The 19,381-nt window shown below is 56.6% G+C and overlaps 4 protein-coding genes and 1 long non-coding RNA gene across 11 annotated transcripts in view; 3 read left to right on the top strand and 2 right to left on the bottom strand.

The window, feature by feature from the left end:
* The window catches only part of LOC311626233, a 1,185,289-nt gene that overhangs the window by 990,113 nt on the left and 175,795 nt on the right, over window positions 1-19,381 (top strand). The window lies entirely within an intron of this gene.
* On the top strand, window positions 958-8,023 carry LY6G5C (lymphocyte antigen 6 family member G5C). Its single transcript, XM_084891285.1, has 3 exons — window positions 958-3,727; window positions 5,346-5,513; window positions 6,721-8,023. Exons 1-3 carry the CDS (start codon window positions 3,607-3,609, stop codon window positions 6,882-6,884), a joined length of 453 nt encoding a protein of 150 aa, XP_084747411.1. The 5' UTR covers window positions 958-3,606; the 3' UTR covers window positions 6,885-8,023.
* Window positions 9,075-11,263, bottom strand: LY6G5B (lymphocyte antigen 6 family member G5B). The gene is made up of 3 exons (XM_084891269.1): window positions 10,574-11,263; window positions 10,333-10,461; window positions 9,075-10,081 (listed from the first exon to the last, which is right to left on the bottom strand). The coding sequence occupies exons 1-3, from the start codon at window positions 10,695-10,697 to the stop codon at window positions 9,681-9,683; spliced, it is 654 nt and encodes a 217-aa protein (XP_084747395.1). The 5' UTR covers window positions 10,698-11,263; the 3' UTR covers window positions 9,075-9,680.
* CSNK2B (casein kinase 2 beta) lies at window positions 11,405-15,113 on the bottom strand. 3 transcript variants are annotated; one of them, XM_084891270.1, is made up of 7 exons: window positions 14,976-15,113; window positions 14,332-14,414; window positions 13,369-13,471; window positions 12,887-13,002; window positions 12,502-12,577; window positions 12,179-12,368; window positions 11,405-11,603 (listed from the first exon to the last, which is right to left on the bottom strand). In XM_084891270.1, the coding sequence occupies exons 2-7, from the start codon at window positions 14,401-14,403 to the stop codon at window positions 11,513-11,515; spliced, it is 648 nt and encodes a 215-aa protein (XP_084747396.1). In that variant the 5' UTR covers window positions 14,404-14,414; window positions 14,976-15,113; the 3' UTR covers window positions 11,405-11,512. The 3 variants fall into 3 exon arrangements, with proteins under 3 accessions (XP_084747396.1, XP_084747397.1, XP_084747398.1); XM_084891271.1 differs by lacking the exon at window positions 14,976-15,113 and adding an exon at window positions 14,634-14,865; XM_084891272.1 differs by lacking the exon at window positions 14,976-15,113 and adding an exon at window positions 14,689-14,848.
* GPANK1 (G-patch domain and ankyrin repeats 1) lies at window positions 15,296-18,695 on the top strand. 5 transcript variants are annotated; one of them, XM_084891213.1, is made up of 3 exons: window positions 15,296-15,544; window positions 16,530-17,205; window positions 18,089-18,695. In XM_084891213.1, the coding sequence occupies exons 2-3, from the start codon at window positions 16,598-16,600 to the stop codon at window positions 18,531-18,533; spliced, it is 1,053 nt and encodes a 350-aa protein (XP_084747339.1). In that variant the 5' UTR covers window positions 15,296-15,544; window positions 16,530-16,597; the 3' UTR covers window positions 18,534-18,695. The 5 variants fall into 5 exon arrangements, with proteins under 5 accessions (XP_084747339.1, XP_084747338.1, XP_084747337.1 ...); XM_084891212.1 differs by having other exon boundaries at window positions 16,527-17,205; XM_084891211.1 differs by having other exon boundaries at window positions 15,296-15,725.

Below are 19,381 nucleotides of genomic sequence, written 5' to 3'. Positions count from 1 at the left end.
AGTTTACATTCGGGTTGAGGATCCCTCTCCAGACCCTCCTCACACCCGGGCCGTCCAGGCAGGTCCCGGACAGGACCCTGCTCGTCCCCTCCCTGTGCGTCCTACAGCGGCCAGTCCCGGGCGGGCCCTCTGTCACCATGGCGACCGCTGCCCGCCCCCTCCACCCCTCCCCACGGAGCCCTCCCTCCCCACGGAGCCCTCCCTCCCCACTGGGCCCTCCCCCCCCACGGAGCCCTCCCCACGGAGTCCCTCCCTCCGCACGGAGTCCCTCCCTCCGCACGGAGCCCTCCCCACTGAGCCCCCCCTCCCCACGGAGCCCTCCCTCTCCACGGAGCCCTCCTCCCCACGGAGCCCCCTCCCCACGGAGCCCTCCCTCTCCACGGAGTCCCTCCCTCCGCACGGAGCCCTCCCCACTGAGCCCCCCCTCCCCACTGAGCCCCCCCTCCCCACGGAGCCCTCCCTCCCCACTGAGCCCCCCCTCCCCACGGAGCCCTCCCTCTCCACGGAGCCCTCCCTCCCCACGGAGCCCTCCCTCTCCACGGAGCCCTCCCTCCCCACGGAGCCCCTCCCTCCCCACGGAGCCCTCCCTCCCCACGGAGCCCCTCCCTCCCCACGGAGCCCTCCTCCCCACGGAGCCCTCCTCCCCACGGAGCCCTCCCCCCCACGGAGCCCTCCCTCCCCACGGAGCCCCCCTCCCCACGGAGCCCTCCCCCCCACGGAGCCCTCCCTCCCCACGGAGCCCTCCTCCCCACGGAGCCCTCCTCCCCACGGAGCCCTCCCCCCCACGGAGCCCTCCCTACACACGGAGCCCCCCTCCCCACGGAGCCCTCCTCCCCACGGAGCCCTCCTCCCCACGGAGCCCTCCTCCCCACGGAGCCCCCCTCCCCACGGAGCCCTCCCCACGGAGCCCCTCCCTCCCCACGGAGCCCCTCCCGCCCCTCCCTCCCCACGGCTTCCAGCTCCGGCCTCCACGCTCCCCCCAGACGCCATGTGGGTGCCCGGCCGCCCGCACCCCAGGGCGAGTGAGGAACAGCCATTCCATTGTGTCTGCCGTCCGTTCCCGCCCCCGCCCCGGCCCCGGCCCTGGCCGCCCTGGTCTCCGGGCCGGGCGGCGCCTCCTCGCCCCCAGGTCCGCGCGACCGGGGCAGCCGGGCGGAGAGGAGCGCGGGAGCCCGTGGGCGCCGGAGGTGAGGCCGCTGGCCTGCAGCCCAGCGCGGCGGGCGGGCAGACGGGGGCGGGGGAAGCGGGCTTCCTGGAACCACAGGGCACTGGGCTGGGTGCAGTCACTCCGGACCCAGGAGTCCTCGGTTTTGGACTTCTGACAGTGCCAGTCTGTCTCAGCTTGGGGAATGGTGCCATCAGCCACGCTGTGCGAGGCTGCCCCTTCCCCACCTTACACTCAGTCTAACTCTAACTGCCCTCTTCCTTCTCGATGCTCTCCGATTCATGAACCGAGTGGATCTGGAGACGTGGAAGCAGAACAGCGTGTGGAATCTCAGAGGGATGGGGGGGGGGGGTAAGCAACCAAAACCCTTGTATGCATACTAGAGGCCTGGTGCACGAAATTCATACAGGGTGTGTGTGTGTGTGTGTGTGTGTGTGTGTCCCAGTCCAGCCTGCACCTTCTCCAATCTGGGACCCCTCGAAGGATGGCCAACTGCCCATTTAGGCCCCATCCTACTGGTTAGTCAGACATCCCTCTCACAATCCAGGACTGCTGGCTCCCAACTGCTCGCCTGCCTGCCTTCCTGATTGCCCCTAACTGCTTCTGCCTGCCAGCCTGATCTCCCCCTAATTACTCCCCTGCCAGCCTGATTGCCCCTAACTGCCCTCCCCTGCAGGCCTGGGTTCTCCCCAACTGCCCTTCCCCGCAGGTCCAGTTGCCCCTAACTTCCCTCCTCTGCCAACCTGGTCACCCCTAACTGCCCTCCCCTGCAGGCTTGATTGCCCCCCAACTGCCCTCCCTTGCAGACCTGGTCCCTCCCAACTACCTTCCCCTGCTGCCCATCTTGTGGTGGCCATCTTGTGTCCACATGGGGGTAGCCATCTTGTGTGTTGGAGTGATGGTCAATTTGCTTATTAATCTCTTATTAGATAGGATAGAGGCCTGGTGCACGGGAGTGGGCCAGCTGTTTTGCCCTGAAGGGTGTCCTGGATTAGGGTGGGGGTTCCCTTGGGCTATGGGGTGGCCTGGGCAAGGGGCTGTGGTGGTTTGCAGGCTGATTATGCCCTGGGTGGCCCAAGTAGAGGCCCTGGCCTCTGGGAGCTTGGCTTCCTCCATTGCTGGGGAAAACCAAACCTCCTGCTCCATCCATCTTGGTTGGGTTAATTTTCATACTAGCTCCTGATTGGCTTGTGGTGTAGCAGAGGTATAGTCAATTTGCATATTGCTCTTTTATTAGCTAGGATATGCAGGACCCATGGACATGACAATCAGATGGTGAAGGTCTGGGGCCAGAGTAGGCTGAAGGGGGTTAATGGGGGAGAAGGGGGAAATAAGTAATATTTTCTACAAAGAAGATTTTTTTCTAAAGTATACTGTAATTGAAAAACATTTAAAATAAATAAATAACCGAAGCCGGTTTGGCTCAGTGGTAGAGCGTCGGTCTGTGGACTGAAAGGTCCCACGTTCGATTCCAGTCGGGGGCATGTACATTGGTTGCGGGCACATCCCCGGTGGGGGGTGTGCAAGAGGCAGCTGGTTGATGTTTCTCTCTCATTGACGTTTCTAGCTCGCTCTCTCTTTCTCTTCCTCTCTGTAAAAATTCAATAAAATATATTTTAAAAATAAAATAAATACTCTCAGAATCACTCTTTTTGGCTTCCCGCTTCCCTTCTGCAGGGCCAGGCCACCATCTAGTGTCTGGGCTCAGGAATAGCTGCCTAACTGGTTCCCCCCTCAGAATCTTGTAGACGGAACCCCATGCTGTTATTCCTCTGCTGAAATCCCTGTGCCAGTGCTTCCCACCCCATCACCGCTTACTGATTGTCTCCCCCATTGAGAGTGTGTAAATACCCACGAAGCCACTTTAAACTGGAGCCAGAGCTGCCCTCCCAGAGGAACTGCCCGTGTGCGGGTCTTAGGCCTCAAGCCTTCGGAATGTTAAAACTGGGCAAGATAACCTTTGCACTGTGCCGAAGCAGCCTTGTTTCCCAAAGCAATGTTTGCAAAGATAACCAGGAAGCAGCCACTATGACCACTAGACGGAAAATTAAAACATGGTGTAACCCAGCTGGTGTGGCTCACGGTTGGATCCCAGTCAGGGCACATGCCTGGGTTTTGGGCTCGATCCCCAGTAGGGGGCGTGCAGGAGGCAACCAATCAATGATTCTCATCATGGATGCTTCTGTCTCTCTCCCTCTCCCTTCCTCTCTAAAACCAATCACACACACACACACACACAGGATGTTCCTGTCTCACTCCCCGGCTGCAGCTCCTGTTCCCAAGCCAGGAAGTTAGGCTCCAGGGGGCCGTGGGTGAGAACACCCTGTCCCTCGGGACGTTTGGGCACCAATTTCCACCCCACAGGGGTGTCGCCCCTCTCCTTCTTCTTGGCCAACTTCTCTCCCACCAATATAAGCACAAACTGGAGGCTGGTGGCAGTCATGCGTTTTATGGCAGGCCCTACGCACAGCCGGCGTCTGGGGACCCTGGGCCTCCACAGCGCCCCCCACCCTCTGCACATGGTCCTCTTAACAGTGCTGGTCTTGATGAGCTTGGTGTGTGGTAAGTAGCTCAAAGGGCTCCGAAGGCCTGCTGGATAGAGGGACCCCCCAGGTGCCAGGTGTTGGGGCACATGTGCCCAGGCAGGAGGAAGGATGGGATGAGTGGGCTTGCTGGGATAGTGCTGGGCACTGCTAATGCACTGATGTCACTCTGAGGGAGGTGGCTGGTGACATCCCAGGGTTGTCTCATTCAGACCTGAATGGCGATACTGAAGGGAACCCATTAAAATCTCAGGGCAGCCAAAACCGGTTTGGCTCAGTGGATAGAGCATCAGCCTGTGGACTGAAAGGTCCCAGGTTCGATTTCGGTCAAGAGCATGTACCTTGGTTGCGGGCACATCCCCAGTAGGGAGTGTGCAGGAGGCAGGCAGCTGATCGATGATTCCCTCTCCTCGATGTTTCTAACTCTCTATCCCTATCCCTTCCTCTCTGTAAAAAATCAATAAAAATATATTTTTTAAAATCTCAGGGCAACATAAAATAGGAGGGTTTGGGGAGCAAGCCAGATGGCAGCACCAGGACCCACAGGGCAGGAAGAGGCTGGAAGCAGCCGACAGCCTCCTCACTTGGCTGCAAAGCACTGTCTCCATAGAAACAGGACTCAAAACATTGGTCAGCGTCTGTCTCACACCAAGTACTTTGCTGGGCCTGGGGCTCCTTAACCTGGTCTTGGCCAGGCCCGGAGGGAGATCGATGGAGATCGATGTACAGTCGGCCCTCCACATGTGCGGGTTCCGCATCCCTGGATTCAACCGAGGATGAAAACTATGTTTTAAGTGATAGTGTTGCTGGTGTGTGCTATGTAGTTCGGCCCAAGGTGGTGGTTGTATCTGTACTGAACATGTGCGGACATTATTCTGCCTTTGTTCCTTAAACAATATAGTATAACAACTACATACTAGTATATTGTATTAGGTATTACAAGTAATCTATAGATGATTTAAAGTATTTGGGAGGATGTGTGTAGGTTATATGCAAACACTACATCATCTATAATAATGAAAGCATAATATGCTAATTAGACCAGACAGCCGGACGACCCTCTGGACCAAGCCAGGGCTGCATCGGGCCTCTAGTTTTATCTAAGGGACTTGAGCAGATTTTTGTCTCAATTTGGAACCAATCCCCTGTGGATCCCAAGACAACTATCGATACATATGCATGTGTGTGGGAGGGCTTCGGTGGACAGTTTGATGAGTCTGTCCTGTGAGAGGACCATCAAGCAAAGAATGCGGCCCTGGGCTGCTTGAAATCTCTTGTCTGCACGAAGCAGAGTCTTCCTGTCCTGTGATGATGCATTCTTGTTTTTACTTCTTGTTCTTCTTTTTTTAATTTCAAAGAGGAAGGGAGAGGGAGAGAGAGATAGAAACATTAATGATGAAAGAGCATCGTTGATTAGCTGCCTCCTGCACGCCCCCCACTGGGGATCGAGCCTGCAGCCCAGGCACGTGCCCTTGACTGGAATCAAACCTCCTGGTTCACGGACCAAATCTCAACCACTGGCTGGGCCGGATGGCTTTAAAAAGTGGTGATTTTATGGCTTTCTGAGATGGGGGAGGGGAACAGCGGGATTGATCTGGAAGGCGGAGGCATGGGGTCAGAGCTTGTCTGTGTTCTAGGTAAAACTGACCCTGTCAATCAAAAGCCCCCTTATCCAGCTGAGTCCCCCAAATACCTGCGCTGCTATCGGTGCCTCCTGGAGACCAAGGAGCTGGGGTGCCTGCTGGGATCGGACATCTGCCTGGCCGCTCCTGGCAGCAGCTGCATGACTCTCTTCATCAAGAACAGTAAGCTGCCTTCTGCCTGTCTGGGCCCAGACCCCAACTCCCAGACACTGCCCCATGCCAGGCGCTCTCTCCTCCAGAGCACTCCCTGACTCCACCGCCACCCTGCCCCCGCCCACGGCCCTGTCCCGCCCTCCGCAGGCGCCGGCCTGGAGATGGCCAGCTACCTCTCCAGTCTCCTTCACCCTTAAGCGTTCATGTTCACCGAAACCTGAGCTTTGGCTATCTTCCGCTTCGCTCTCCCAGAGGAATTTCTCTGCTTCCCTGGCGTCCGCACAGCCACGTCACAGAGTCTGAGTGTGGCCACACTGGCCATCAAATTGCCCTCTGGACACCTCCCCACAACTTTCCACTTGCCCAAAATGTCTGACTCTTTGTTCTTCATGCTCGCTCTGCCACTGCCCCTCACTGTCTTAAACGCTGACAAACACTGACACAAACTCTGGGCCAGGCACTGTGCTAAGCACTTCAGCCTCTGAGGCGGGCCCCGCTGAGGGCCGAGGCCGGTAAGGCCCGCACCTGTCAGGCTCCGAGGCTGAGGCACAGCCTGCGGTGGCCCCAGGGGTGGCACTCATCACCACAGCACCTCGCACCCTTCCCGATAGCGGGCTCAGTGAGTCCCTGCCTGCGCCTGGCCCGGTCCCCAGCTCCCAAGCACGAAAACAAAAACCACTCTTTTTATGTCTGGATTCCCCTTTCTACGATCTTTCTGGCATCCCACCCTACCTCCCCTCCTCCCCCACAGACAGGCATAGCCCTGTAGACAGTTCTGCGCTTGCGTTTTAAACTTAACGGCTATTTTCCCTACCTTGGTGACTTCCCCTCAGCTCTCAGGCAGGGGTTTTTCACCCTCTGATATATACGGGCTGGGGGGCAAAAATAATACAGTAATAAATAAATGAATAATACAAAAATAAACGGTGTACTCAAAACTGCAAACCTACTTTTGCCCACCCCGATAGTATTAATCCATAAAGTAAACACACCTCCCCGCAGCCTGGCCCCGCTCAGGCTGTTGGCTCTCCCAGCCCCAGCTCAGCACCCTCCAACTGTCACAATATTTCAGAGGGCTCGCACAGCCTTCCGCGGGGACTCCTGCTCCTGGGCACTCCCTGCGTTTGGGGGTGCAGGGGAGGGTGTGGGCAGTGTAAGTCCTGTGGAGGGAGGGGAGGAGGGGGCGGGGCTCTGACGGCACATCTCGCTGTTGCAGGTAGCGGGTCTGACATCATGGTGAGTGACTGTCGCCGCAAGGAGCAGTTGAGTGACTGCTCACACACCCGCACTTCCCCGGTGTTTGGCTTCTGGATGTTCTCTCGATGCTGTTTCCGGAATCTCTGCAATAACCCACAGAACAGAGTGTTCTATCTCCCGTAGCACTTCCGCAGAGCCCTTCGCAGGAAGATGCTGCTGGTCCTCACCTGGGCGCAGCCAGGACCACCTCCAGCCCTGCCTCACCTCCCCCAGGTTACTGACCCAGCCCTAGTTGCCTCTCGCTTGCGGCCCCTCAGCACTCCCCACTCTGCCCCTCACAAGCTCCCTCTCCAGGCATCTCTGGAGTTTTCCCGGTAAGTCCTCACCAGCTGACAGCTCCCCTCCTCTCTTCTCTCCTGTCGGCTGCCCCTGCTCTGCTCTGGCCTCCTTCCTTCCTCCCACCACGGCCTCCTCGCAAGGTGTGCCTACAGAATAAACTGGTGTGCAAACTGTACGGCTTCTCCCTTCCGGTGGAGGCGGAGGCTGAGGGAGGGGTCCTGCCGGCTGTCCCACTGGGGGACAGGTAAAGGGCTTCCAGCTCCTCTGAGCTCGCTGTCTAGGTGTCTGACTCAGCTCTCAGCACAGAAAGGAAGTGGAAGGAGATGCAGTGACGGCCAGAGGCAGTGGACCCGTTAGGCCGTCAGCCGGGCGTGTGGGGACTGCAGGAGGCCTGGGGCAGGGCCGGTGCAAGGCAGGCCCGGGGGAAGGGCGAGAGGTGCTGGGCCTCCTGCAGCCCGGGCTTTGTCCCAGGCTCAGCTCCCTCAAGGCCATGGCTCTACGCTTTTCGGGCCTTGGGGTCCTCAGCCTCCGAGGCTGTCTTCCAGTTTGGGCTTTTGTGTCTGATACCGAAATCAGAAGTATGGGGAAGAGTGGGCCCAGCAAGAGGGGGACACAGGTTTACTCCTTGCCTTCCAACACACACATTAACACTGGTGTTTCCCACCGGAGCACAAGCCACGGAGCTGACATGTGGCCAGTGTCGTGTGCACGAGTATACCATGCATGATGCCACTAAACTGAGCAGACAAAGCCCAGCTGAGCAGCTCCAGCTCGGGCAGAGGTGACCCCAAGTTGGGGGCAGTGCCTAGAAGCAGCTTTGGGTACCAGAGGCCTTCATGCCGGCTTGAAACTGCTAACATAGGCGAGTGGTTTTCAAAAGCCCACGTTCTGTATGTTTTGCCAGAGGTTTAAAAACGAGGCCTGTCCGTTTGTCCTGAAGGCACGCTGTTTGTGTGGAGCCTCCGTGTGCATGCGCTCGCCCGGGACCCGAGGAGAGGCCGGCTTACCCCGTGGCGGAGCGATCGGGCTCCGGGCACGAGGCTGCACTGCTTCTCAGAAATGGGTTCACAACCCCAGCTCTGGGCCGAGCCTTGAAGGGCAGACCTGGTGGTACCTTCTGAGTCCTGGTGCCTAACGCTGGGCCTGGCACAGAGCAGGCATGTGCAGTATGTTGAACACATGCGAAAGGGAGTTATGACTATTAATTATTGCTGCCAGGACACTTGCTGTTTTCAAAAATAAAACAAAAGGCCCCGGCCGGGGGTGTGGAACTTAAGAGATGGACAGGCAGACCCGGCCGGGGGTGCAGCGGGTTGGGGGCCAGCCCACGCACCAGGTCACATTCAGGGTTCTGGCTCAATCCCCATGAGAGGGCATACAGGAGGCAGTTAAAACCATCAGTGTTTTGCCGAAACCAGTTTGGCTCAGTGAATAGAGCATCGGCCTGCGGACTGAAAGGTCCCGGGTTCGATTTCGGTCAAGGGCATGTACCGTGGTTGTGGGCATATCCACAATAGGGGGTGTGCAAGAGGCAGCTGATCGATGACTCTCTCTCATCGATGTTTCTGACTCTCTATTCCTCTCTCTTCCTCTCTGTAAAAAATCAATAAAATATATTTTTAAAAAAACCATCAGTGTCTCTCTCTAAAAAAATCAATTGGAAAAAATATGTAAAGTTAAAAGGCAGGAACCATAGACCACTCAGCACCAGGTGACTGAGGTGCAGCCCTGGCCCTTCGGTTTGCTCCCGTCTCCCTGAAGTTCTCTCCTCTTCCGGGTGGAAAACCCGACACCACCTGGACTGCCTGCCTCGGTTCTGCGGGGCGGCTCAGACCGGGAGGGAGGCTTCACCTCAGCTCTGATCTCTTGCTGAGCAGGTGGGATGGACTTGGGACTTTGGGGCAGGCCAGAAGCCACCAAACCAGGTGCGGTGGCCAGGGCTCTCCAACCATTTGAACCCCACACCCAATTAACCTTCCCACCTGTCTACACCTGCCCACACCTGAGCCTAACCCGTAAACATGACTCAGACTGAACCCTGTCTGTTTATTGTGGACGGAAACTGGGGGCACAGAGAAAAGCAGGACCCTCTTCCCTCTCCCCTCCCTGGGCACCTATGGACGGGGGTATCAGGAGCAGGCGGCCATGGCGGAGGCGGCCAGAGATCGGAACAAGAGCTGAGAAAGGCAGCAGGAGACCCGGGTGGGAGTGGGGTGGAAGGCAGGGACACCAGGAGCCAGTCAGGGATCTGCACAGCTCAACCCGCAGCCTCCTCGCTACAAATCCAGTCTGGCCTGTGACTGAGAGCACAGGATGGGAGACAGCCAGAACTAAATGGAGGCGGCAGGTGACCGGACTAGAGGGGACCAGGAAGATGGGGGTGATGGCACACTCAGGTGGGAAAAGGAGGGAGCCGCTGCCTTTCCCAGGCCCCAGCAGTCTGCACTTGAGATTGTTTTCCCGGAGGAAGGAGACACTGGGTTAGCTGGGTTTCTGAGTGGGAACAAAACCAAAGCCACAGAGACACAGAGGACAAAGGAAAGGCCTGAAAGAGCAGAGCAGAGATGGGAGTTCCGGGGCCAGAGCAGGGGCCTGGGCGTTGGGAGATGCTGAACAGACTGCAAATCAAGAAGTCAGGGATCAGGGCCCAGCCCGGGGAAGAACCAAAAGCCCCGAATTGTTGAGGAATAAGTATATGCTGCGCAGGTCGGCAATGGACAAGCCCAGGTTCAAGGGCAGGGCAGCCAGGGGGTCCATGCCCTTAGGCTCCTTCCCAGTATGGGAGCGGGGGAGGGGCAGTGAGAGGTTCAGGGCCTGGTAGAACCACTGGATCTGGGACTTGAACAGGGGCAGGCTCAGGGCCCCACCAGGGGGCTCAGGCTGGGAGCTCTGGAGCTGAGGGCTGGACCACGAGTTGCAGTAATCGTACTGGCAGCACTGGGCCTGGTACCAGTACTCTGAGACGTAGGTGTTGTGTGTTTCTTGGCAGCGGTAAGAATTGTACTGTCCACAGCCACGGATGAGGAAGCGAACCCTGTTTTCTGGGGGAAGAGAACAGCTCATAAGCTGCTGCCTCCCAACGTGGCACCCCTAAGAACTCTCCCCTTCCCTCACCAGACCCAACTTCCACCGGCAGCTTCAGCAATGTCATCTCGTTACCCCAACCCCCAAACTCCTGACCCAGCTGCCGGGATCCTCCTCTCTCCTTCTTGTGCCCCAGGCCCCGAGCATCCTCATGTAGACCAGGCAATGGGCCATCTCACCAGCAGCCCGTCCCGAGTCTTGAACTCACTGTAGTAGACGATGATCACCATGCATGGGGATGAGCTGCTGATGGTGCATTTCTCCAAGCCGGAAAGGCATCCTGCAGCAGGATCTTCTAAGAGGCAGAGGTGGCAGGTGCGGAGTTCAGGAGCAGGCACTGAGGAAGACAGGATGAGAGCAGCGCTCACTCCAAGGTCCCCGCCCTGTACAAAACCTGTACATCCAGGGCCACAGCCCACCCCTCCTTCCTGCCCCTGGGCCGCACTCACCTCTTCCCTCTGCGAAGCCCACCATGACCAGCACACCTACGAGCATCGAGGCCTTCATGATGGCATTCTGGGGAGCGGGGCAGTGCCTGAGGGGTGCCCTGCAACTCCACCTTCCCAGGACCATGCTCCTGGCTCCTGAGCGGCAGGGGTTTGACAGCCTGAGCAGGAGCTGCCGTGGGCAGTTGTATTCCCGCCCGGGGCAGGACCTGGGCTGGGTGGGTGATTAACTTGGCAGGAGGAAGTGTGCCCTCGCCCACGAGGCCTGTTCTCTGAGTGTGGGCGCAGTGGCCGAGACGGGCAGGACCTGGCCTGCATCCAGTGCGCTTCCCAAACACCTGTCATTCCTGCCCCTCAGGGTCCATGGCTGAGCTTCTGTGTCCAGCACCACACGCTCCCTCCCTCAGAGCTAGTCCCCATTGTGCTGGAACTCTGACTCCCGTCCTTTTGAGATGAGCGGGGGGCACACAGGACCACACCAGCAGCAATTCTGGGCCTTTTCCCGCTTCTCTCCACCCCTTATTTTCAAACCGCTTTCCCTGTAAAACCAAAACTGATGTGTTACGACCCTTATAGCATAAACAGACATCGGTGTCCTCCAGACCAAAGCAAACATTTCTCATCTTGGAGGTTTGACTTTTCTCTGGGTCTTTTCCTTGGGACTTCGCACACCTTCATACCCAGTCCTAGGATTTCTGCTCTGCTGAACATCACCCAATCACTGGGCACGTCTGTGCTGGCTTTCAACCGGGGGAGGGGAGCCGGGCCATGAGGGCCCGGCATCCAGCACACAACCCTCCCTTCCCTGACCCCAAGCACCAGCAGACCAGCTCATGGCCTTTTTTCCACTTTATTTCATATTCCCACCACAATAATGACTCCTTTAATTTAAACTAAAAACCATAGAGGGTGGCAGAAAGGAACAGGGCCAGGGGTGAGGAATCAGCGAATCGTCTTGACTGGGCTCTTGAAGTTGCTAGCGGCTTGGAGCTGGAGCTGGTAGGCCATCGGATGGATCTTGAAACCGTAGAGCCTGGGCCGGGGGGGCATAGGTCAGAGGCAGCAGGTGAGCCACATGCAGCCCTGCCAGCAGCCTACGTTCCGACCTCCCACCCAGCTCCTCCACGGGCCTGCTCAGTGCTCAAGGGCAACGGTTCCCAACCTCCTCCCTACAAGAGTCTTTGGGTCTGTATCTTAAATTCCCATTAAAACACAAATTCCAGGCTATGTCTGTATACAGGCACTACCTGCTTCACCATAAAACTGAGCCCCGCCCCCCGCCCAGTAAAGGTGACGCTCAGGAAGAGAAACCACGCTTGAACTGCGGCTCTGAGGAGCTCCTCGCTAAGGCGGAACATCCAAGGTGACAGCAAGAGCAGCTGTTGTTTAAATGGTGCTTCAAACATCATTCTCAACACTTCGCATATCTAAGCATACCCTGCCGGGCAGGTCCTATCAGCGCCCACTTCATGGGCAAGGGACAAGGCAATCAGCTAACTCTTCGAATGCCCCTCAGCACGGAGAGCCCTAGCTTTGGGAGGAGCAGGCCTCAAAAAGGACCATGCCCAGCCCTCCCTTTGACCCTTGGTGACTGTCCCTGCTCCCCACCTGGGCACAAACTGGTTGGCAGGCCGCTTGGGCCGATACTCGGGGTGCACCATGAAGAGCATGTGAGGGAAACCAGTGCCGAAGTATGCGCCGTCCGTGTGGTGGTGCCTCGAGGACTTGGGTGTGTACACGTCCATGCACTTGGGGCAGTAGAGCTTCACCATGGCCTCCCCTGGGATGTCCGAAAGGCCTGGCAGACAGACACACTCAGCACGCAGGCTCCCTGGCCTGCCCAAGCTCACTCCCCCTCACGGCTCCCATGTGCTGAGCCCCACCCCTCCCCAGAGGACCGGCTATCCGTGTCCTTCCTTCCCCACACTCACCGATGGGAAGCATTGGCTGGTTCTCACAGTACACACGTGGACAGTAGCCAAAGTCTCCCTGCTGGTATTTTTCCAACTGAGGTGAATAAAACGGTCAGTGCAGGGGGCTGGGAGGGAGGGTGTGAGAGAAGGGGCAATCCCTTTCTCTGCCCAACCCATATCACTGTCCCCATTCCTCCTCTTTCGCTGGCACACCCCCGCTGCCTTCCCTCAGAGCCACTTCCGGCCTGAGGTGACATCTCCCTCCGGAAACACCCCCTTCAGCACGATTCCCAGCCAGGACTGAATCCCAGGCCCAGGGTCTGAGGCTCCTCAGCCAGACCTTGCTGAGGAACCTGTTTCCCTTCCTCCTCAGAGGACTCAAGTGGAAGCCAAGAGGCCTCACCATCTGGGCGATGCCACGGTTGGTGAGGATGTAGCGGGCGTGGATCAATCCATAAAGCATCTCAGCTGCCTGCTCAATCAGGTCACTCTGGTTGGGGTTGTCTTCCAGCTCTTCATCTGAAACATGGCGCCGGCTGAAGGCAACCACTTGTCTTACAGCTTTCTTAGGGCCCCGCCCACCCCCAGGAGCTGCTGGCTACTCAACACCCACCTTTGAGCCTCACCCCACCCATCATGTGGGCCTCTGACCCTTCCACATGTCTCTCTAGCCCCCGCCTGCTTCTCCTCCTCCCAACTCCCTCAAGACATGATGCAAAGACATCAATGGGGAAGATGGAACTCTAGCCCGGAAGGTGCAAGGCAGGAGAAAGAAGCAAAAAGAAGAAACTGGCAATGGAATGGAGCTGAATTACAGAATCAGAGTATGAGCACAAGTGGTGTAAGTCACTGCATCACACACAAAACAGCCTGAGGGTGCCTCACCAGGCTCCAGGTCCAAGATCATGTCTAGAGCTTGTCGGTAGTGAGGCACCTGCTCGTTGAGCCCAGTGAGGTTGAACTTGTCCTGGATGTAGTCTTCATCCACCTGTCAGGACGTGGAGGTGAAGAGGGAACTCAGAACAGAATTCTTGGCTTTGACCCGAATAAGTCGCTCCACTGATGCCTTATCCTCAGTACAACTGCTTCTACCCCCCTCCCAACTCAGCACAGGTACTTATCTCTATCCTCAGTTCACATACACCCCCTCCCATAAAAGCTTCGGCTTAAAAAACCCCAAAACGACATTTATTTCTTTACTTAGATTTTTTTTAAACTTTTTAAAATTTGTTGGTTTGAGAGAGAAAGGGAGAGTAAAACACCAATTTCTTGTTCCACCTACTTATACACTCAGTTTGCTTCTTATATGTGCAAACTGGGGCTCAAACCCTCAACCTTGGCATATCAGGATGATGTTCTAACCACCTACCCTGCCAGGGCCTAAATAGGTTTTTATTGATTTTAGGAAGAGAGGGAAAAAGGGAGAAAGTGGGAGGGAGGGATGGAAGAAGGGAGGAAGAAGGAAACACGGATGGTGGCCTCCTGCACACACCCTGACCAGGGATCAAGCCAGCAACCCGGGCTTGGGCCCCGATCATGGCACCGCTGGCCTTTCAGTGCACGGGACTACACTCAACCAACTGAGCCATACCAGCTGTCGCTGGAGAGAGGTACTACCATCTTCACTTTCTTTACTAACCAAAAAGACACAATTCCTCTTGTCCAGTATTACAGGGCTGGAGGCTGGCAGGGCTGGGAGCTGGGCCCCACAGGTTGGTGGGTCACTGAGGGGGCCTTCCTGGGCAGGACAAGTTTCTATGGAAGCAGGTGAGAGGTGTGGGAGGCCTAACGTGCGGAGAGTATCTGGGCGGGCTGTATGTGGACAGAGGAGGAAGGCCGAGAACTCACTTCACAGAAGAACTCATTGCCACGGAGCCCACAGAACCAGGAGATCCAGGACACCTCCTCGGAGCTGCTCATCTTCACGTCAGCTGGAGAAAGAGCGTCCGTGTGACTCAAGCTCTCCCTGCCTCTGAGACCTCCCGCCTCCCACTGCCCTCCGACCACGGAGGAACGTGGGTCACCATTTCTTAAAGAATCCCAGATTCTGGAGCACCTCTCTTCACTTCCTCTTATTTACACCTCAGCCCCTTTTCTCTAAGGTTAGGATTCTTTGGGGTCCCACCGGAAACCGACAGGTCTTGACCTACCGTCCTACCCACAGCCCTGACGCCCCCGAAGGCCGGCCCCGGCGGGGCTCCCTACCCCCGCAGGTCTCTGCAGGTCCCTGCGCTTTTCCCAAAGGTTCCAAGTTTATCCTTTCCAAGCAAGAGCTGGGCCCCTCCTTTTCCCATGGCCTGGGGGTGGCCCTAGGGTCCCTTTCGCGGGTCTCCTCACATCCCGCCTCCGCCCCTCAAGCCACCCTTTCCTTCCTCTCCGGGTGCCCCGTCGGGTTCACTTCCTTCCCCACCCGCATATTGAGGCGCGGGGACCCCCTGGGGCCGCGCCCAGGGACAGGGTACTCGGCGCGGCGACGGCCTTATAAGACTCACCGTCTGGACGGGGCCGGGACCGGGGTGGGGGAGGGGAGTCGCTACTTCCCAGGGACGGCGGCGACGGCTACAGCGCAGGCCGCGGACCGGATCGCGGCGGGCGAAGTGGGGGGTGTAAACTGAAGTGCGGGGAAGAGGGAAACGCGCAAGCGCCAAGCGCCGCGGTGGATGTCGGGAGATAGAGTTCCAGAGAGGGAGAAACTGGCGAAGCCAGGGCAAGGCGAACTACGAATTCCAAGGTGCCCTGCGCACGACCCTGGTGTCGCGAGGCCCCGAGGAAGACGCTGGGGGCGGGACGCAGCGAGACGCCACCGGAAGCGGAAGCCCAGTACCACTCCTGGGCGGGGGAGTATGGGAAATATAGTTGTGGGATCCCGGGATCCGGGGCGAGAGGCAGTGGGGTAAGGGACGACGCGGGCGGGGTGGCTCCCCGCCGCCCGCTCACACAGCGAGCCTCCGGCCCCGCGCGCCCTGCCTCGGGGAATGACCTCATCGCAGCCAACCCTTTGCCTGTGCCAGGCGCGCCCTGGGGACCCCCGACGGGGCCCATGTTTTGCTGGGGGACCTGGGTAGGATGCGCTGGGCTGAGCTGGGCGGGGAGAGAGCTGGGCGGCCTAGTGTGCTAACCTGAGATGGTGCCAGCCATTCTGCTGTTCGTCCCTTTGCACTTCTCCACGCCCTCTTAGGTCTGGAATGGGGCCTTCTGCTGCGGGCGCTCAGTGCGACCTCCGAACCCTGGTTGAAGTAATGGTGAGGGGCAGCGTGACGTTATTTTATTTCCCAGTCCTGGGTATTCCATAGGTTTCCTCTCCGCCTTCCAGGGCCTTTCTTAACCCAGAGAGTGGTTTCCCAGCTCCAGAAAATGAGCTCAGAGCAGGGGCCACGTTGAGGAAGGCGAAGGGCATTGTGGGGCGTTATGTAAAAGCAAGACCCCCAACTGACAGATCTCCCGTCCTCGCGTCGCCTAGGCACGTGGCGCTTTGCGTGAATTCTGTTGGGAAGGTCCCAGGCGGGAAACAACCAGGCGCTTTCTGCATGCCTGCGTCCTCTAGTAATCTTTGTGGGTTTTTCCCCCCAGCCACGCTTGTGTCTTCAAATAGTCTGGCTACTTGATGACCTCCTTTGCTTGGAGTAACGCCATTTTTCAGGAGGGTGCAGACTGCAGCCTCTCCCCAAATTTACTTCCTTTTGGGAGAAGTGTCAGGTGTTTTTTGAGATTACACTCGCAATAGACACTCAAAATAGGACGGAGGAAGGCTTAAGAGTCAGGCTGATGCTTTTCTTAACCGTGTCCTACAGAGTAATGAAGTAGTTTCAGAGAGGCTGTTGCTACTTATTGCTGATGAAGCTGGGAGTGGGGGTGGAAAGCAGGGCCTCTGAGCAACTGCCTCCTGGAGTCTTTGTTCATCTTCACTCGGGCATGGTCTGTCACTACAGGGTTCCCTGTCTCCCACGTGATCTTGCCTTAGGCCCAGGAGGGATTCAGGTTGTGGCTTCACTTATGGGGCGGGAGAGGCTTTTTTACTCTAAAGCTACTTTCCTTCATTCCAGCAGGTCTCTGGACTGGCTTGCTGGTCTCATCTTCCCCTTGCTTAGTCATATTTTTGAAGCTCTCCCAAGCCATGTCCAGACCCTCCCTCATCACCTTCACCCCAGCCACTGACCCCAGTGACTTCTGGAAAGATGGGCAGCAGCAGTCACAGGCTGAAGAGCTGGAGCCTGCCTTGGATGGGGCTGCGGCCCAGGCCTTCTATGAGGCCTTGATTGGAGATGAGAGCAGCACCCTTGAACCTCAGAGACCACACCCTGAGCCTGTCAGGGAGAGGAAGAGAAAGAGAAGACTGGTGAGAGAGACTGCAGCAGAAGCCTCAGGAGGACATGGTCAGAGGAGATCCCTTGAGGCTGAGGACAAGATGACTCATCGGATACTGAGGGCAGCCCAGGACGGGGACCTGGCATCCCTAAGGCGGCTGTTGGATCCCCAGGAGGCAGGGGGCGCTGGGGGGAATGTCAATGCTCGGGATGCCTTCTGGTGGACCCCCCTGATGTGTGCTGCCCGAGCAGGCCAGGGGGCTGCCGTGCGCTATCTCCTGGACCGGGGAGCTGCCTGGGTTGGAGTTTGCGAGCTGGGCGGCAGGGATGCTGCTCAGCTGGCTGAAGAAGCAGGCTTCCCTGAGGTGGCCCGCATGGTCAGAGAGAGTCATGGAGAGACGAGGAGACCAGGGAGCAGGTAAGGGAAAGTGTTTGCCCATGCCCATGCCCATGCCCATGCTCAGTGTGTTCTGCCTTCCTAGCCACTCACACCAGCAAGGAGCTGAAGGGTTCTCCTCCCCTTCTCCAGTGCAGATAGATAAGGCAGTGTACAGGAGCGATTACGAGCATGAGCTCTGGGGCTTTTGTTTGTTTGTTTTTTAATGTATTGATTTTTTTACAGGGAGGAAGGGAGAGGGATAGAGAGCTAGAAATATCGATGAGAGAGAAACATCTATCAGTTGCCTCCTGCACACCCCTCATCGGGGATGTGCCCACAACCAAGTTACATGCCCTTGACCGGAATCGAACCTGGGACCTTTCAATCCTCAGACCAACGCTCTACCACTGAGCCAAACCGGTTTCGGCTGAGCTCTGGGTTTATTTATTTATTTATTTATTTTTCCAGCAAGTTAATATATTTTATAGTATCTTTGTGTGTACATATTTTTTTTAATTAAATTATTATCTGTGTACATATTTTAACTGAGCTCTGGGTTTAAATGCTAACTCTGCTTAACTTGGGCAAGCAACCTAATGTCTAGGTACCTCAGTTTCCTTACCTGAGAAATGGTGGTAATATGAGCACCTTTCTCATAGGTTTGTTATGATTAAATGGGTTAGTATATGTCAAGTGGTAGAGCTTTCCACATAGTAAGTACTGTATCAATATTAGCTACAGCTATTGTTTCCTTCCTTGTGAGGTCTGGTTACCATCTCTTTTCCCAACTTCCCCCTCTGGTCTTGCATTGTTAAGTGGGGAGGAATGCAGTTTGTTCCTGAGAAAGACTGGAAGGACCTTGTCATGCCCCCCACCCCCTAACCTTTCTCTGCCCTCAATCCTTTCTCTTCTTCCTCTGCAGGTCCCAATCCCCGTCCACCCAGTACTGTGAGACCTGTGATGCCTACTTCCAAGACTCTAACCACTGCACATCTACCGCTCACCTGCTGTCACTGTCCCGTGGTCTCCAGAACCCCAGTCTGCACTTTGGGATGCCTACCTCCAGCCCAGGCTTCAAGCTGCTGCTGAGGGCAGGATGGGAGCCTGGAATGGGTCTGGGCCCTTGGGGCAAGGGCCGTGTCAACCCCATCCCCACTGTCCTCAAGAGAGATCAGGAAGGGTTAGGGTACAGATCACCATCCCAACCCAGAGTCACACACTTCCTGGCTCAGGATACCCGGGCAGTGGCTGGGAGGGAGAGAGCCCCTCAGGCAACCACCCTGAGCAGAAGGGAGGAGAGAAGGCGGAAGGACAAGGACAAAGCCTGGGAGCGGGATCTGAGGATATACATGAACCTTGAGTTCTGACCTTGGCAAAGTCCGACACTGGACTTCAGTTGAAATTTGAACTTGTGTGTCTGACCTGGGCACTTTGAGTTACACTTCCTGGTGTCTGCTCAAGTCCCAGACACTCAGATTTTTTACCTTTAAGAGGGGGGCTGAGAGTTGAGAAATAAATCAGTCATCTTGCTTGTTTTGTGTTTCATTTTAAAAATATGTATTGAGCCCTAACTGGTTTGGCTCAGTGGATAGAGTGTTGACCTGTGGATTGAAAGGTCCCAGGTTTGACTTCGGTCAAGAGCATGTACCTTGGTTGCGGGCACATTCCCAATGGAGAGTGTGCAGGAGGCAGCTGATTGATGTTTCTCTCTCATCAATGTTTCTAACTCTATTCCTCTCCCTTCCTCTCTGTAAAAAAAAAAAATAAAAAAAAAAAATAGCTCAGTGGATAGAGCGTCAGCCTGCGGACTGAAGGGCCTTGGGTTCGATTCCGGTCAAGGGCATGTACCTTGGTTACGGGCACATCTCCAGTAGGGGGTGTGCAAGAGGCAGCTGATCGATGACTCTCTCATCGATGTTTCTAATTCTCTCTCTCCCTCTCTGTAAAAAATCAATAAAATACATTAAAAAAATAAAAAATGTATTGATTGATTTCAAAGAGAGGAAAGTATAGGGAGAGAGAAACATTGATCAGCTGCCTCCTGATGCCCCCTACTGAGGATCGAGCCTGTAATCAGAGCATGCGCCCTAACTGGGAATCAAACCAGTGATCTGGTGCATAGGGGGATGGTCAACCACTTGTGTGTTTTACTCACTTTTCTGGAAGCTGTTACAGGGAAGCCACAGAGTCTGGGGACCACGTGCAAGCCCCACCT

This window comes from Pipistrellus hanaki (assembly GCF_964339955.1).
Source record: "Pipistrellus hanaki genome assembly, chromosome: 7".
In the NCBI taxonomy this organism is placed as follows: domain Eukaryota; kingdom Metazoa; phylum Chordata; class Mammalia; order Chiroptera; family Vespertilionidae; genus Pipistrellus; species Pipistrellus hanaki.
The sequence above is the reverse complement of the archived record's forward strand: the minus strand, read 5'-3'. Positions and strand labels throughout refer to the sequence as shown.

Bases quoted from the DNA above. Each gene is read 5' to 3' on its own strand.
- LY6G5C (XM_084891285.1), top strand. From the start codon at position 3,607: ATGCGTTTTATGGCAGGCCCTACGCACAGCCGGCGTCTGGGGACCCTG. The intron at 3,728-5,345 runs GTAAGTAGCTCA...TCTGTGTTCTAG, and splicing joins CTTGATGAGCTTGGTGTGTG to GTAAAACTGACCCTGTCAAT. The intron at 5,514-6,720 runs GTAAGCTGCCTT...TCGCTGTTGCAG, and splicing joins GACTCTCTTCATCAAGAACA to GTAGCGGGTCTGACATCATG.
- LY6G5B (XM_084891269.1), bottom strand. From the start codon at position 10,697: ATGGTCCTGGGAAGGTGGAGTTGCAGGGCACCCCTCAGGCACTGCCCC. The intron at 10,462-10,573 runs GTGAGTGCGGCC...TGTCTTCCTCAG, and splicing joins GGGCTTCGCAGAGGGAAGAG to TGCCTGCTCCTGAACTCCGC. The intron at 10,082-10,332 runs GTGAGTTCAAGA...CTCTTCCCCCAG, and splicing joins GGTGATCATCGTCTACTACA to AAAACAGGGTTCGCTTCCTC.
- CSNK2B (XM_084891270.1), bottom strand. From the start codon at position 14,403: ATGAGCAGCTCCGAGGAGGTGTCCTGGATCTCCTGGTTCTGTGGGCTC. The intron at 13,003-13,368 runs GTGAGGCACCCT...GCCATGTTTCAG, and splicing joins GATCTTGGACCTGGAGCCTG to ATGAAGAGCTGGAAGACAAC. The intron at 12,578-12,886 runs GTGAGGCCTCTT...TATTCACCTCAG, and splicing joins ACCGTGGCATCGCCCAGATG to TTGGAAAAATACCAGCAGGG.
- GPANK1 (XM_084891213.1), top strand. From the start codon at position 16,598: ATGTCCAGACCCTCCCTCATCACCTTCACCCCAGCCACTGACCCCAGT. The intron at 17,206-18,088 runs GTAAGGGAAAGT...CTTCCTCTGCAG, and splicing joins ACGAGGAGACCAGGGAGCAG to GTCCCAATCCCCGTCCACCC.